Genomic DNA, 17361 nt, shown 5'->3' on the forward strand with positions numbered 1-17361 from the left:
TGACCAATTTTGACAATTTTGACAATTTTGACAATTTTGACAATTTTGACAATTTTGACAATTTTGACAATTTTGACAATTTTGACAATTTTGACAATTTTGACAATTTTGACAATTTTGACAATTTTGACAATTTTGACAATTTTGACAATTTTGACAATTTTGACAATTTTGACAATTTTGACAATTTTGACAATTTTGACAATTTTGACAATTTTGACAATTTTGACAATTTTGACAATTTTGACAATTTTGACAATTTTGACAATTTTGACAATTTTGACAATTTTGACAATTTTGACAATTTTGACAATTTTGACAATTTTGACAATTTTGACAATTTTGACAATTTTGACAATTTTGACAATTTTGACAATTTTGACAATTTTGACAATTTTGACAATTTTGACAATTTTGACAATTTTGACAATTTTGACAATTTTGACAATTTTGACAATTTTGACAATTTTGACAATTTTGACAATTTTGACAATTTTGACAATTTTGACAATTTTGACAATTTTGACAATTTTGACAATTTTGACAATTTTGACAATTTTGACAATTTTGACAATTTTGACAATTTTGACAATTTTGACAATTTTGACAATTTTGACAATTTTGACAATTTTGACAATTTTGACAATTTTGACAATTTTGACAATTTTGACAATTTTGACAATTTTGACAATTTTGACAATTTTGACAATTTTGACAATTTTGACAATTTTGACAATTTTGACAATTTTGACAATTTTGACAATTTTGACAATTTTGACAATTTTGACAATTTTGACAATTTTGACAATTTTGACAATTTTGACAATTTTGACAATTTTGACAATTTTGACAATTTTGACAATTTTGACAATTTGACAATTTTGACAATTTTGACAATTTTGACAATTTTGACAATTTTGACAATTTTGACAATTTTGACAATTTTGACAATTTTGACAATTTTGACAATTTTGACAATTTTGACAATTTTGACAATTTTGACAATTTTGACAATTTTGACAATTTTGACAATTTTGACAATTTTGACAATTTTGAAAATTTTGACAATTTTGACAATTTTGACAATTTTGACAATTTTGACAATTTTGACAATTTTGACAATTTTGACAATTTTGACAATTTTGACAATTTTGACAATTTTGACAATTTTGACAATTTTGACAATTTGACAATTTTGACAATTTTGACAATTTTGACAATTTTGACAATTTTGACAATTTTGACAATTTTGACAATTTTGACAATTTTGACAATTTTGACAATTTTGACAATTTTGACAATTTTGACAATTTTGACAATTTTGACAATTTTGACAATTTTGACAATTTTGACAATTTTGACAATTTTGACAATTTTGACAATTTTGACAATTTTGACAATTTTGACAATTTTGACAATTTTGACAATTTTGACAATTTTGACAATTTTGACAATTTTGACAATTTTGACAATTTTGACAATTTTGACAATTTTGACAATTTTGACAATTTTGACAATTTTGACAATTTTGACAATTTTGACAATTTTGACAATTTTGACAATTTTGACAATTTTGACAATTTTGACAATTTTGACAATTTTGACAATTTTGACAATTTTGACAATTTTGACAATTTTGACAATTTTGACAATTTTGACAATTTTGACAATTTTGACAATTTTGACAATTTTGACAATTTTGACAATTTTGACAATTTTGACAATTTTGACAATTTTGACAATTTTGACAATTTTGACAATTTTGACAATTTTGACAATTTTGACAATTTTGACAATTTTGACAATTTTGACAATTTTGACAATTTTGACAATTTTGACAATTTTGACAATTTTGACAATTTTGACAATTTTGACAATTTTGACAATTTTGACAATTTTGACAATTTTGACAATTTTGACAATTTTGACAATTTTGACAATTTTGACAATTTTGACAATTTTGACAATTTTGACAATTTTGACAATTTTGACAATTTTGACAATTTTGACAATTTTGACAATTTTGACAATTTTGACAATTTTGACAATTTTGACATTTTTGACAATTTTGACAATTTTGACAATTTTGACAATTTTGACAATTTTGACAATTTTGACAATTTTGACAATTTTGACAATTTTGACAATTTTGACAGTTTTGACAATTTTGACAATTTTGACAATTTTGACAATTTTGACAATTTTGACAATTTTGACAATTTTGACAATTTTGACAGTTTTGACAATTTTGACAATATTGACAATATTGACAATTTTGACAATTTTGACAATTTTGACAATTTTGACAATTTTGACAATTTTGACAATTTTGACAATTTTGACAATTTTGACAATTTTGACAATTTTGACAATTTTGACAATTTTGACAATTTTGACAATTTTGACAATTTTGACAATTTTGACAATTTTGACAATTTTGACAATTTTGACAATTTTGACAATTTTGACAATTTTGACAATTTTGACAATTTTGACAATTTTGACAATATTGACAATTTTGACAATTTTGACAATTTTGACATTTTTGACAATTTTGACAATTTTGACATTTTTGACATTTTTGACATTTTTGACAATTTTGACAATTTTGACAATTTTGACAATTTTGACAATTTTGACAATTTTGACAATTTTGACAATTTTGACAATTTTGACAATTTTGACAATTTTGACAATTTTGACAATTTTGACAATTTTGACAATTTTGACAATTTTGACAATTTTGACAATTTTGACAATTTTGACATTTTTGACAATTTTGACAATTTTGACAATTTTGACAATTTTGACAATTTTGACAATTTTGACAATTTTGACAATTTTGACAATTTTGACAATTTTGACAGTTTTGACAATTTTGACAATTTTGACAATTTTGACAATTTTGACAATTTTGACAATTTTGACAATTTTGACAATTTTGACAATTTTGACAATTTTGACAATTTTGACAATTTTTACAATTTTGACAATTTTGACAATTTTGACAATTTTGACAATTTTGACAATTTTAACAATTTTGACAATTTTCACAATTTTGACAATTTTGACAATTTTGACAATTTTGACAATTTTGACAATTTTGACAATTTTGACAATTTTGACAATTTTGACAATTTTGACAATTTTGATTCCGAAGTCAGAAGTCAAAAGTCAGAAGTCAGAAGTTAAAAGTCAAAAGTCAGAAGTCAGAAATCAGAAGTCAGAAGTCAGAAGGTAGAAGTCAGAAGTCAGTAGTCAGTTGTGAGAAGTCAGAAGTCAGAAGTCAGAAGCCAGAAGTCAGAAGCCAGAAGTAAATAGGCAGAAGTCAGAAGTCAGAAGTCAGAAGCCAGCAGTTAGAAAGTCAGCAGTTAGAAGCTAGTAGTCAGAAGTCAAAAGTCAGAAATCAGAATTCCGAAGTCTTTGTGCCCCTATAAATTTGGGTTCAATGGTTAGAATTTATACTTTAAAACCAAACGAGAAAAAATTGGCAATGGTTTTAAGATATTAACGCATACTTATTAAATTAGTCTACTTTTTGGCTTCTGGCTTGTTAAAATGGTTTTCCACAAATGCGGTGACCACGAGTGAGAAAAGAAGATTGCCCACCGGTTAAATCTATTCCCGAGGTTTAAGTAAGCGGTCACAGATAATCACAGTGCTTGATGCTGCTAGCTTACAGACCGACCATTTTGTGTGTTTGGCTTGAATCAGTGTGTGATGAAAAGGAGAATCTTTTCTATAATAGTTTTTTTTCCTCTCGCTCCCTATGTTCCCTTTTTCTATTTTTGTAAGCACCAACTTGCAAGTGTTTTTAGTGAGTGTTTTTTGTATGAGAATGTTTTTCTTTTCTGCAGTTATTTCACTCGGCACTCGGCAGACTTTCATGTGAGCTGGGCTGTTAAAGCGGACGTCGTTTGAGATTAAAATGCCGGTTTGAGAGATTTTCAGTGCCGGGTGCTTTCGCAGAAAGGAGCAAGTAGTAGGGTGAGTGTTCCTGTTGTTGGCTTTTTTTAGAGTACCTGCCGTTGAAGAAGAAAACCCGTTGAATACTTTACCATTAAAATTGTGTTTATGAGGAAAAAGTAAAAAAACGACCGACCAGGAAAAGCTTTCTGAAATGTGCAACCAAGAACTTTTTTGAGCTGACAGACTTCTTATGTTTGGTGAAGTGTGTTGACTTATTGTTGATGCTTTGATTTGGAAATGAAAATATTACTTGAAAAAGTGTCCTCGAAAATATTTAGAATTTAAGTGACAGTAAATTCCTCCATTGAAATGTAGTAAAATCAGCAACCGATCTGTTTTTTCTGAGAAAAAAAAGTTACTCAACGCCCGGATGGAAATTTATGAATCTTCGGAAAACACTGCAAATAGTCAACCACCAACTGTTACCTACGACGGCCACGTAGAATTTATGGGCTTCTGCGTCATTCCTGCTCCATTATTCGCCTCCAAAAACATAAATCTCATTCAAGTGGAACGAACGCTGCCATTTGGAGTTTTCTCTCTGTGGTGTGGTGGTAGCCAAAATTTGGGGCCTGAAGTTTGCATCATCTTCAACTAAACCACATTTGGCAAAATCCTTTTCATTCACAGATGTTACCAACTTTAGCGACTTACGAATGCATTGCTTACTGATTTTAAATTTTTGGAATATCTTTTTCTTTGAGAATTTAATTGATCTGAAGTAAGACTTATTCGCATTAAAGTTATTCGAAAAGTCATTTGAAAAAGGTAAAACCACGATAATTGCACACTTTCTGGCGTTTGGATTTCAATTAAAAATATATTAATTCTTATTTTAACTTTTGATGTTTGTCAATCGCCCTCTGATTTCCGATGCCTAACTTCAAAGATCTATCTTCTAACTTCTGACTTTTGACTTCTAACTTCTGACTTTTGATTTCTGGCTTCTGACTTCTGACTTCTGCCTTCTACCTTCTGCCTTCTGACTTTTGACTTTTGACTTCTGACTTCTGACTTCTGACTTCTGACTTCTGGCTTCTGACTTCTGATTTCTGACTTCTGACTTCTAACTTCTCACTTCTGACTTCTGATTTCTGACTTCTGACTTCTGATTTCTGACTTTTGACTTTTTACTTCTAACCTTTGACCCTTGACTTCTGACTTGTGACTTCTGACTTGTGACTTCTGACTTCTGACTTCTTATTTCTGATTTTTGACTTCTGACTTCTGACTTCTAATTTCTGATTTCTGACTTCTGACTACTGACTTCTGATTTCTGACTTCTGATTTCTGACTTTTGCCTTCTGACTTCTGACTTCTGACTTCCGATTTCTGATTTCTGACTTTTGACTTCTGATTTCTGACTTCTGGCTTCTGACTTCTGATTTCTGACTTCTGACATTTCTGACATTTCTGTCATTTCTGTCATTTTTGTCATTTTTGTCATTTTTGTCATTTTTGTCATTTTTGTCATTTTTGTCATTTTTGTCATTTTTGTCATTTTTGTCATTTTTGTCATTTTTGTCATTTTTGTCATTTTTGTCATTTTTGTCATTTTTGTCATTTTTGTCATTTTTGTCATTTTTGTCATTTTTGTCATTTTTGTCATTTTTGTCATTTTTGTCATTTTTGTCATTTTTGTCATTTTTGTCATTTTTGTCATTTTTGTCATTTTTGTCATTTTTGTCATTTTTGTCATTTTTGTCATTTTTGTCATTTTTGTCATTTTTGTCATTTTTGTCATTTTTGTCATTTTTGTCATTTTTGTCATTTTTGTCATTTTTGTCATTTTTGTCATTTTTGTCATTTTGTCATTTTTGTCATTTTTGTCATTTTTGTCATTTTTGTCATTTTTGTCATTTTTGTCATTTTTGTCATTTTTGTCATTTTTGTCATTTTTGTCATTTTTGTCATTTTTGTCATTTTTGTCATTTTTGTCATTTTTGTCATTTTTGTCATTTTTGTCATTGTCATTTTTGTCATTTTTGTCATTTTTGTCATTTTTGTCATTTTTGTCATTTTTGTCATTTTTGTCATTTTTGTCATTTTTGTCATTTTTGTCATTTTTGTCATTTTTGTCATTTTTGTCATTTTTTTCATTTTTGTCATTTTTTTCATTTTTGTCATTTTTGTCATTTTTGTCATTTTTGTCATTTTTGTCATTTTTGTCATTTTTGTCATTTATTTTTGTCATTTTTGTCATTTTTGTCATTTTTGTCATTTTTGTCATTTTTGTCATTTTTGACATTTTTGTCATTTTTGTCATTTTTATCATTTTTGTCATTTTTCATTTCATTCAATTCTGAGCTGCTATAGAATTTTTAAAATTTTTGGTGACGTGAAATTGTTGACCATTTAAAGAAATTTTGAAAATTTCAAAAATTCAAGATTATGAAAATTTCAACCATTTTGAGAATTGTATAATTTTTTATAAAAGTGACATATTTTCGAGATTTTTAAATTGTCACAATCTTTTTTAATTTTAATTATTTTGAGTGTCTTGAGTATTATAATTTTATTTAGAATTATTCAATGTTGAGAATTTTCAGATAGATAAACAATGCAATTTTTTTTATTTGTGAGAAAAATCTCAAAAACGTTTTATTCTAAAATTTTATTTTTGTTTTAAATTAAGTAATTTATAAAATTTTGAAAATTTCAAAAACATTGTAAATTTTGAAGATTTTTGGTGCTTTTATATAATTTGAAGAATTTGGGAATTTAGAGATGTTTTAACAATTTAAAGAACTTTTGAAAGTTTTGAGTATTAAAATTTTTGACTATTTTGGCAATTTTAGAATTCCTATTGGATTTTTTTTAAGTTGTATGAATTTAGATTATTGTTTCATTTTTTAAATTTTTAAAATATTTAAAGTTTAAGAAATTTTTGAACGTTTTGAATATTTTTCATTTTATTCGAAAATTGCAGAAATTTAGTGAACATTGCAAATTTTGATATTTTGTAATATTGTGACAGAGTAAGAATTCTTTTAAATGTTTAAAATTTGTTCAACCAATTGAGTTATTTTGTAATTTGTCAATTTTAAAAGTTTTGTCAGTCAGTCAGAGTTTGAGAAATTTTGAAAATTTTTGAAATTATGGAATTATTTTCCAGATTTCAAAATTTCAAAACAATTACAATTTTTTTAAATTTTAATAATTTTGAGTGTCTTGAGTATTGTAATTTTAATTGGAATTGTAATGAAGTAATTTTTTTTAATGGTGAAAAAAAAATCAAAATCTTTTTCATTCTTGAATTCATTTTTTTTAATTTTGAAATTCTAAGGTTTAGAAATTTTTAAAAATACCGCGAATTTTTTGGACTTTTTTAACTTTGAGGATGTCTGGGAACTTAAAAATGTTTTAACAATTTGAATAATGATTTTTTAAGATAAGTTAACCACCGTTAATTAAGTTTTGTAAATTATTTTTCGGCATATCGGTAAAATGTATATTCTTGGAGAAAGAATATCAGAAATGAAATTCATTTCTGATATTCTTTCTCCAAGAATATAAATTTCACCGATATGCCGAAAAATAATTTACAAAATTAGAATAATGTTTAAATTTTTTGAGTATTGGAAACCTTGACTATTCTGACAATTTAAATTTTAAATTGTGAAAGTTGTTTAAATTTCAGACATTTTAAAAACATTTTGAGAAATTTTATATTATTCGAAAACCGCTGAAATTTTGTAAATATTTGTAAAATGTTGAAAATTTTTGAGAATTTAAAACTTTGACTATTCTGACAATTTAAATTTTAAATTTCGAAAGTTGTTCAGATTTCAGACATTTTAAAAACATTTTGAGAAATTTTATATAGTTCGAAAACCGCTAAAATTTTGTGAATATTGCAAATTTTCATATTTTCTAAAATTTCGAAACAAAATTTTTGTTTAAAACGTTTAAAATTTGTTCAACCAATTATATTGTTTTGTCAATTTTAGAAATATAAAAATTTTATGATTTTTGGAAAGTTTTGAAAATATGGACTTATTTTCGAAATTTCACAATCTAAAATTGTTACAATCTTTTTAAACTTCAATAATTTTTAGTTTCTTAAGAAATACATTTTTTTATGGAATTGTCACAAATTTAAAGTTTTGAAAATTTCGTAAATTTACAAATTTAGAGAATTTTCAGATTGTTTAATAATTTTTTTTTCTTCAAAAGTGAAAAAAATCTCAAAAACCTTAATTCTATTTTTTTTAAATTTTGAAATTTTGAAAATATAGAAGATTTTTAGATTTCTGTAAATTTTGAGGATTTTGAAAACTTTTTGGAAATTTGAAAAATTCTGGGAATTTAGAGCTGTTTTCACAATTTAAAGAATATTTAAAAGTTTGGAGTATGCCAATTTTAAAATTATTAAAAAGTTGTAAAAATATTGAGTTTTGTTAATTTCTAGAAATTCTTAAAATTCTTAATCCTTTAAAGTGTTTAAAATTTGTTCGATCAAATAGATTCTTTCGTGATTTGGTCAATTTGTTGATTTTAGAAATATTAGAATTTTAAGTATTTTGTGTTTCTTAAAAATGAGTTTCGAAATCACTTTTTATTTGGGAAAATTATTCTAATATTATAACAAAACTGTCTAAAATTATTCAAAACCATTTTACAAAACTATAAAAAAATTCAAAAGCCTGTCGAAAATCTGTCCCAAAACTGTAAGAAAATGGTTGAACAATTATTTACTGCTCTGTTTTAACTCGCTATGTCGGAATCATAACGTTCTAGTTTTCAAAATATCAATTGTGAACTAAGAAACAAATCGATTTCGGTAAAACGATTTTGGATAAGAAAGTATTGTATTATTGATCTAAAATTCAGAACTTAGGTAGTTCGAAACAGATATAATGAAATCATGTTACCGAATCTCCGGCTCAGTTTGTCAGAATTGAGTATACAAATGTTTATGTTACATCGAACCTACTTGAAAAATATCAACCCTAAAAATATTAATGAAGGACTTTAAAAGAAATGTTATTATATGCTTAGTAAAAAAATAAAAAAATACTAAGATAAGAATAAATTTTCAAACTGATTTTTTTAAATATTTCATCAATATAATAATTCTTCATTTAGCAATAAAAAGATTAATCCGAACTGAGTTTGATTTTTTTTTAAATTCTTGAATCACATGGAATTCGAAGTTGAAACTGTTTTCTACTATTTTTTGAAATATTGACCGATATTGAATGATGAAGAGCTTCGAATGAAAAAAATTAATTGACATCAAACTTGTTAAGCAAAACCTAATCATCTGTTTGAGATTTCAAAAGCTTGAACAAGAAAATTACATATAAGGTACACCGGGGCAAGTGCAAACTCGGGGCAAGTGCAAACGTTCATCTTTTCTCTGTTACAAAATAAGTAAAAAATATTTCTTCTTCTAGAAATTCTTGTTTAGACCCAAACAAACAATCTGACATAGATAAACTAAACTTTCTTTAAATTTTTCACTAAAAACATGGCACTGTTTGATCACACACGAATTCAAGTTCGTACTAGACATGAACAGTGTGTTTTTGTTTTGCATATTTTGGCTACAAAAAAGGGAATTCAAATCCGAATTTTCGTTAAAAGGTGAGTGTTCGAGACCGATATTCAAGTGAAAGCAGAAAATTTATGATAAATTTTCATTACACCCCGAAAGTTGTGAAAATAATATTCGCTCTTGTCAACCCACACTGTGGGGCAAGTGCAAACGACACTACCGGGGTAAGTGCAAAAGCACCTTTAAGCCATGTAACATTAGCCATTTCAGAAAATTCATCACCAAAATGGTTCAGCATTATATTAAAATCGTCAGAAGGGGTATCCAAAGTGTTGTATCTGAAGCGGATGTTCAAAATTCCGTAATGCATTAGTAAATGAAGGTCTTTTGCTTAAGACAACAGTCACCAAAAATGGAGTTCCAAAAAGTTATCAATATTGCAAGAAAACAGCAAACATATTAATCAAAGTTGATAAAACGTACCGGAACATGTATTCAATTCATTTTAAGACCGATACACTGACTCATCTGTGAATTAGTTTGGAAAAAGTATTGCGTGTGCACTTGCCCCCATAAACGGGGCAAGTGCAAATTTTGAATTTTTTTCACAAAAGCACCGTTACTTTTTACCAACATTTAATAATTTTTCACTTCCAACGGGAATTTGTTAAGAACTATTTTAGTGATGCAACGAACGATAATTGATAATTTTTGAACATATACATATTTTTCTAGGACATGTGAAAGTTGAACTATGGTGAAAAACGTTTGCACTTGCCCCGGTGTACCTTAACAGGAAAAGTCTTATATTAAAGATCGTGATTCAACAAGTAAAAAATTCCATCTGGGAACACTTCCCTACAACAAAGGGAGGAAAAGTGCTTCACCAATACAACTTCAGACTAGAGGCTATTGTTTTAAATTCACACCGCAAAGTACCGCTCGATTGTGTAGGTGTCGCTTGCTTTCAAAACAAAATGGCGACCGGCGACTAACTGTTAATTTGGTGGAACCGATAGAAAAAAAAGTCCCGTTAGATACTTACGCTTCCGTATAATCGATTGGTTCGCTCATCGTGCTGAACGGGTCGAAGAACCGTTGGCGGCTTTCCTGGAACGTTAGCACTTTCATTTCGCGGCGCGTTTTTACGAACTTACGAAGGCAACGGGATTCTCGACGATTAAAAGCGCAATATATCAAAATTGCAAGAATAAAAAAAAAAGTTAACGATTCTTTTCTTTCAAAGAATTTCTTGTAAAAACGATTGCAATATCACTTGGAATTTGGAGCACAATTCTCAATACTTTTTAATAAGTAAATCACTCGATCCGGATTCGACACTTTACACGAAGAAAACGCGTGCAATTTTTTCCCTCGTTTGGATGCGGTAGTTCCTCGAAACTACACTTGAACTAAACTTTTTTTCGTTCACGGCAGCGATCTAAATTCCGCGTCACGATTGCGCTTTTATTCAGAATAATACTTTCGAACGAAGTAAGATAAAACTACTTCTTGATAAACTCTCGATGATGAGATAAGTAAAAAAAAAACTATCCCGAAACCCGATGTGGACACGTGAATTCGATTAAATAAAAAATATATTTCTTCTTGAAGAAAAACTGTTTAGAAAACACGTGCTTAGACTTAAGAAAAACGACGAGCGAGAACAACCTATCCGAACAACCGTTAAAAACGAAGTGAGTTGCGTACTTGATTCTTGGATGGACGTATTGATGGGTGGAGTAGTTTTTTCTACTACCTATTTGCTATTTAGTGTCCAATTGTTTTTTGAGTGGATGGCATTGAAATGGAATAGTATTTGTAGTAGTAGATAGAAGACTGGCCACTGTGGAAGCGTCGATCATTTGCTATAAAAAGCTCTGAACTTGATAGACATTTCTGATGATTTGTTCAGTTCTAGTTAATGTTGATTAAAATTCCAAAAATCTCCTTTTTCCAAATTATTTGGAATAAAATTTTATTCAGAAGAATATTACTGAGTTGTGCAAAATTAGATATCTGAATTTTGATTGATTTCGTTCTTAAATTTAGAATGTGATATTGTTGAGGAATGTTGAAGATTGAATTTCGATATACTAGAATTTGGAAATTTTCCCAGATACTGTGATTAAGTTTAAATGAGCAATCGATGATGTCTTCTTAATTAGTCTCATTTGATTAACAGGCCCGAACCTTCTTTCAACGAAAATATCAAAATAATCCTTCTCTTTTCTGTTGAAGAATCAATTAGAAGAATTATTCATCATTCCAAATTTCAATTTATCAGACATCACATTAGATGATGAAAACCAGCCAAACCCTTTTTCAAGACTCATAGAAAAACTTAGATTATATATACATTTTTTTTTTAATTTAATGGTTATTATTTACTATAAGAAATTGGGGGCAACAAAATTCAGAATAAAATTTACCTTCAGGAAAACACGCGTCAAAGTTAATACAAGGTCCATACTTTTGGAGTGTTCGAGGTGATTTAAGGGTTCAAAAAAGTCAAGCAAAATGTTCTTCCCAAACCCAAAATTTCAAATTCTTGATCAAATTTTGATGAACGACTAAAGCGAATCCAAAATTACAATTTTGACTCAAAGTTAAGGCCAAAACCTCGAAATTTTATCCCTGGCCCACAATTCTAGTACAGTTATTCACAAAAGAAGCTGGTGAATGAAATTTGGTTATAGTCCTTAGTCCCGAATATCGGATTTTCAGTATTAAGATAACACTCACTTAGATTGCCAGATTTCCCGGATTATGCCCGAATCTTTTCACTTTATTTGCATAATAAAAAAAAATACAAATTGCGTGAAGCTTAGTTGTTTTAGAAATGGGACACTTTCTTTTGCTGATAACTCGATTACTAGTAATCGGACATTCAAAATTTTGACAGCATTTTGCTGCCTGTGAAAATTTCTATCCGACCTATTTTTTCCAAAATTTTAAATTTTCGCGTTTTTGAGATATTAACGATGCAAGTGAAAATGAAAAAAAATAATTTTGCACAGTTTCCTTCAAAATCCATCATTATCAAATCGATAGCTGAGAAAACCGTTGATTATTCAAATATTTACTGTGGGTGAGTGGCGGAAAAGTATTCAAATACTGTCAAAAATGTCCACAAAGTTCAAATCAAGCATTGGAGTGAAGCACATGATCGGCAACTACGGTTAAGGGTCATCATACCAGCATTTTGTAATTTGGAATAAGCAAAAAACTAAGGGTGGATGACTGAAATGTCCAAAAACAATTTTCTCCGATAAGCTGAAAGTGTTGCCTAGTAATGAGTCATTCAAACCCAACCTCAAACAACAATTTTTTGCTAGTTCCAGAGCTCGTATGCTGTAAAGCCGGTACCGAGGCAATGGGACAGATGATTTCTGATTAACGACCAAACTTATGAAATATACTATTTCGAACAAATTTCTGCGTTTGAATCCTATAACGTGTCTGCTCATGGCAAGGTCCCGAGCATATCAAAGTACCTATGTATTTGCTAGTTGTTTTGTATAAAATAAAATGATTTGCCAAAATTCTGCTCCTGTGGAAAAAAACAACAATTTTCAAAACGAAAACTTTGGTTTTCGGTCTTTCTTAAAGTCTAAAAAGAGTAACTTCGCAACCTCCGATCTATACTAACTGATTATATTTTAAGTTTAATATCATGATGGTTTCACTTCGTTATTGTCGGATTTTGCCAGCATTAAAAACGCTTTAAAGTGGCAAAAAATAAACAAGTTTTGATAATTTCAAAACAGCTGTATCCACTGAATTGCCCTCAGTTTCTTTTAAAAGAGAAATTTTTGACCGAAAAGTAGCAGAAATTGAAGGAGGAGGATGTAGCAATCTAAAATTCAGATTAGACGAAGTAAAAGTTTGAAAAACTGATCAATATCATGAATGAAAAAAGTGTGCGCTGGCCGAAGGGAGGTACCATGAATAAAGTCGAATTTTTCTCACAAAAAAACGATATTTTTTTTTTCAATTTTTTTAATGAATAATCATAAGATTACCTTCATTTCCTTCATACAAAGTATTTAGATCAAACGAATGGTTTTTGAGATACACGCATTCGTCCCATTTCTTAATTCTAAAAATTCTTTAATCACAATTATGTGTTTTGCGTCCAAAACAATTTTTGAGCCAATTTACTGCAAATAAACTGGCTAATGTGTTTCGAAGATAATTAAAAACAAAATTTTCGTTTTTTTTTTCTTGATTTTGAATAATTCCCAAATTTGGTAGAATATTGTCCAGATTTTGGGTTGTAAATTTTGGAATCGAATGCCCGTATTCTGAAAGGTTTTTAGATAATATAGCACGAATTTGTCCTGCCCGGATAAGTGTCGAAAAATATCTGGTTAGCTTAGTTGTGAATCATTTCCGATGTTCTGTTTACAACTTTTTATAAAAATCAAAATTTGTTGCCTGTTGGACTGTTGAATCTGTATCTAGTTGATCATTCTTGATTTTCAGTTCGGTTCATCCTGATTCGAATTTTGGTTTTACATTTGAAACTAAAATCTGATTGTTTTTTCTCATGCTCAAAACTTATCATTCCGCAATATTCAATACATAATACGAATGCAAAAGACAAAATTGAAGAAAGAATTTATACGGGAAATCAAAGATTCAAATTCAAATAAAGGATTTCTGGTTAAGGATTCTGTTATAGAATGCCCTTTTTGGTTCATAAATATTGGGATTTTTTGTTTTTAATTTAGATTCAGACTTCTAACTTAGGCTCAAAACTCAGAATTCAGAATTGGAACTAAAACTCAAAATTGCCAAAAAAAAGATAAAACAGGTAGAAACTACATTTAAAACTAAGATCTGATTTTTTTAAGATTACATTCTTTGAAAAAATTTGAATTTCGACTTAACTCTTTTTTTTACAGAATTTCAATAATGAAATAAATTATTAATGATATTTTTTTGTTGTTTGAATAACTTGTACTTATTTTCCAGGTTTTGGGAAATTCAGCAGGAAATATATTTTATTGGTTTGTTGTTTAACATTATCTATATGGAAGATACTTTAAAACCAAAGATCTAAACTTAAATCTTAATATATCGAGTTGACAAGAGTTGAAAATTAATATGATTTGAATCCCAAACAAATTCTTTTACTTTCATTCCTTAATATTTGGAAGATTTTCACTAAAGTTTTTCTTTAAAATGAAGCCTTCAAGATCCTTCATTTATTTTTGAGACCTTAAAAAAAACTGGAATCCTTTAGGAATAAGTCCTTCGAAAGTGCATAAGAATTTTGAATTAATAACAATTAATATAGAAGAACTTAACCCAAGATATGTGATACTCTTAGTATAACATTTTTTTTACTATTCTTTATGTATGCATTTTTCAAGCAACATTGTTATAGAGAAAATATTGTCACCAAACCCCCCCCCCCCCCCCCTTCCTTCCCCTCAAGTGGCAGTTCTTCCTAAGGCCCTGTCCCGGTTTTACCCGGATTTGCCCGGATATTTTATTAAAAATTTGTGGAAAGTCCGGTCGGGCAACCGGAATTTCGTTGAAAAAGGTTCAGATTTGGCCCGGATGTATACAAATTCTTTGCAAAATCAGACAAAGAACTCAAATCGAATTCTTAAAAAATTTTTTTTTGCATTAAACAGACGAATTTTTTTAAGCAAATTTTTCAAAATATTAAAAAGTTTTGCGTTGATAATTTTGAAATCAGTTCGGATTTGGCAGGTTTTAAGATAAAATAGCACGGATTCGAACGGCTTGGAGACGTAGATATGGGAAAAATTCTGGCAACCTTAAGCTAACCCAAGCAACCAAAAGTTCCCATATTGCTTAAGCAACGAACTAAAAACTTCACATAGAGCTGTTCAAAAGTTTCGTAGACCTCTTTTGCTGTTCAAAATGCGATTTTAAGATCCAAAACTCAAACATACTTGAAAGTACTTTTTAGGTTTCGATTTCTATTTTTTGGAACTTTAAAATTAGTATGAAGAAAAAAAACTACTCGTTAAATACTTCTCATTTTTTCAACATCAATTAGCTATCAAAGGGTTTCAGGAAGTTTTTTACCGGCTTAATAAATAAAGTTTTTTAACGGCTTAATAGTTCGTCAAAAGTCTCCGTTGTACTGTTTTGTCACTCGTGTCTTCTGTCTTTTTCGATAGTAAAATCAAAAAGTATTATCCGTTTTTATGCACATAAATCAATAAGGAAATTTTGAATCGTGAAAAAAATTTAGATTGAAGGTTATTGATTGTTTGTGTAACACTGACCTGTAACTTATTCATAAAGCTTAAAAGGCAAGTTCAGTTTACTATTTTTTTTAATTTTTTTTACTTGAAGCGTATAATTGAAATCGCATTAAATTTTGAAGAACTCCTTGAATATATGACCTGACTACTTTTCATTCATGCCTAATAACTTTTTTTTTAATCTTAGCTCGATTCACCCGGTTTCAACGGACTTGTTTCCAATGACGTCCAGATTCAGTGAATCATATTTGAAGAATTGTTTACGAATACACACATAAATGAGAACCATAGTATTGATTTGTTGAATTTTAATCAAATAAAAGATGTCAAAATGTCATACGGATTAGAGCTTTGGTAAGACACCCCTTAAAGTTTAACAAATGAGTTGAAATTTGGAATGTGTTTTCTGGACAGATTAAAGGGTAAATCTAGATCCCAACATTTTGATTCTGATGTACGTAGGATTTTTTCAAAGCCATCCTGACGCTCTGCTGTCACTTAGCAACACTTAAGTATATTGGAATTTTGACAGATGCTAACGTGAAATTGTCTCATAAACACGACAAAAAAAAACTACACTTCCTTGAAAAAAGTAATCATTTTTTTTATTCAAGATCTTTGTCGGACTTTCAGCATGGCTTTTTGAAAAAGCGATCAATGGTTACGAGCTTGGCAGAATTCGTCTCTCAAACTTCACAATGGATGATACAGGGTTTTCAAGTCGACGCTATATATATACCGACATGTCAAAGGCTTTTGAAGTGATTAACATAAATGCTCTCCTGTCAGTGCTGTGTAGAAATGGGATCACCGGAATTTGTCTTCAGTGGATTGGTTCGTACCTGAAAGAAAGAGTCCAATTTGTGAAGATAGGGAATGCGAGATCAAGGGTATTCTCGGTCAATAGCGTCGTACCACAAGGGAGTCACTTGGGACCCCTTCTTTTCGTCACTGTTATGAACGAGTTTCCCAGAGACGTGTTTGTGTTGATAAACGCAGATGATCTAAAACTGTTCCTCCCTGTGCGACACCCAAAGGATTGTTTGACCCTACAAAATGCGCTTCATAGATTTTCAGAGTTGTGCAGCAGTTTCGGATTGAAAATCAATGCCTCAAAGTGTAATGTGAGTAATATTGTGCACGAATATTGTTTCGAGAACAGCTGTACCATAGCTAGAAAATCCTCCGTGAAAGATCTGGGAGTCGAGTTGGATGAAGAACTCAGTTTCTCAAAACATGTTGAACAAGTCGAAGCCAAAGCAAATGTACGGAATAGTAAGCAGGATTTGTAACGAGCTAGACAATCCTTACACTATTGTCTCTATTTATGTTGGGCTTATCCGAACCTCTATTGAATACGCAAGTAAAGTGTGGCAGCCGTATTATAATGTTCAGAAAAACAGGATTGAAAGGGTTCAAAGAAGATTTCAGAAATATGCCTTAAGAAACCTTGGGTGGCAAGAAGAAATGCCGGAATATCGATCCTTGTGTATGTTAGTTGGACTGGGGTCACTCGAAGCTCGGAAGAAATCAACAGATGCCCTGTTTTTAAAGAACTTGACCAGTGAAAAGTACTTTTCATCGTATTTGATATTCCAAATTTCTCCAAACGAAGGACGTAGCAGTTTGTGCAACGTGAGA

General features: G+C 29.4%; 1 protein-coding gene across 1 annotated transcript in view; it reads right to left on the reverse strand.

Annotated features, from left to right (window-relative positions):
• The window catches only part of LOC129746246 (CUGBP Elav-like family member 2), a 406881-nt gene extending 395711 nt beyond the window's left edge, over window positions 1-11170 (reverse strand). Inside the window, exon 1 of the mRNA XM_055739816.1 lies at window positions 10515-11170. Within this exon, the coding sequence (XP_055595791.1) occupies window positions 10515-10600 (86 nt within the window). The 5' untranslated portion in view covers window positions 10601-11170. The remainder of the gene's footprint in view (window positions 1-10514) is intronic.
• Between the last annotated feature and the right edge of the window lie 6191 nt (window positions 11171-17361).

Source organism: Uranotaenia lowii, chromosome 2 (assembly GCF_029784155.1).
Source record: "Uranotaenia lowii strain MFRU-FL chromosome 2, ASM2978415v1, whole genome shotgun sequence".
Lineage (NCBI taxonomy): Eukaryota > Metazoa > Arthropoda > Insecta > Diptera > Culicidae > Uranotaenia > Uranotaenia lowii.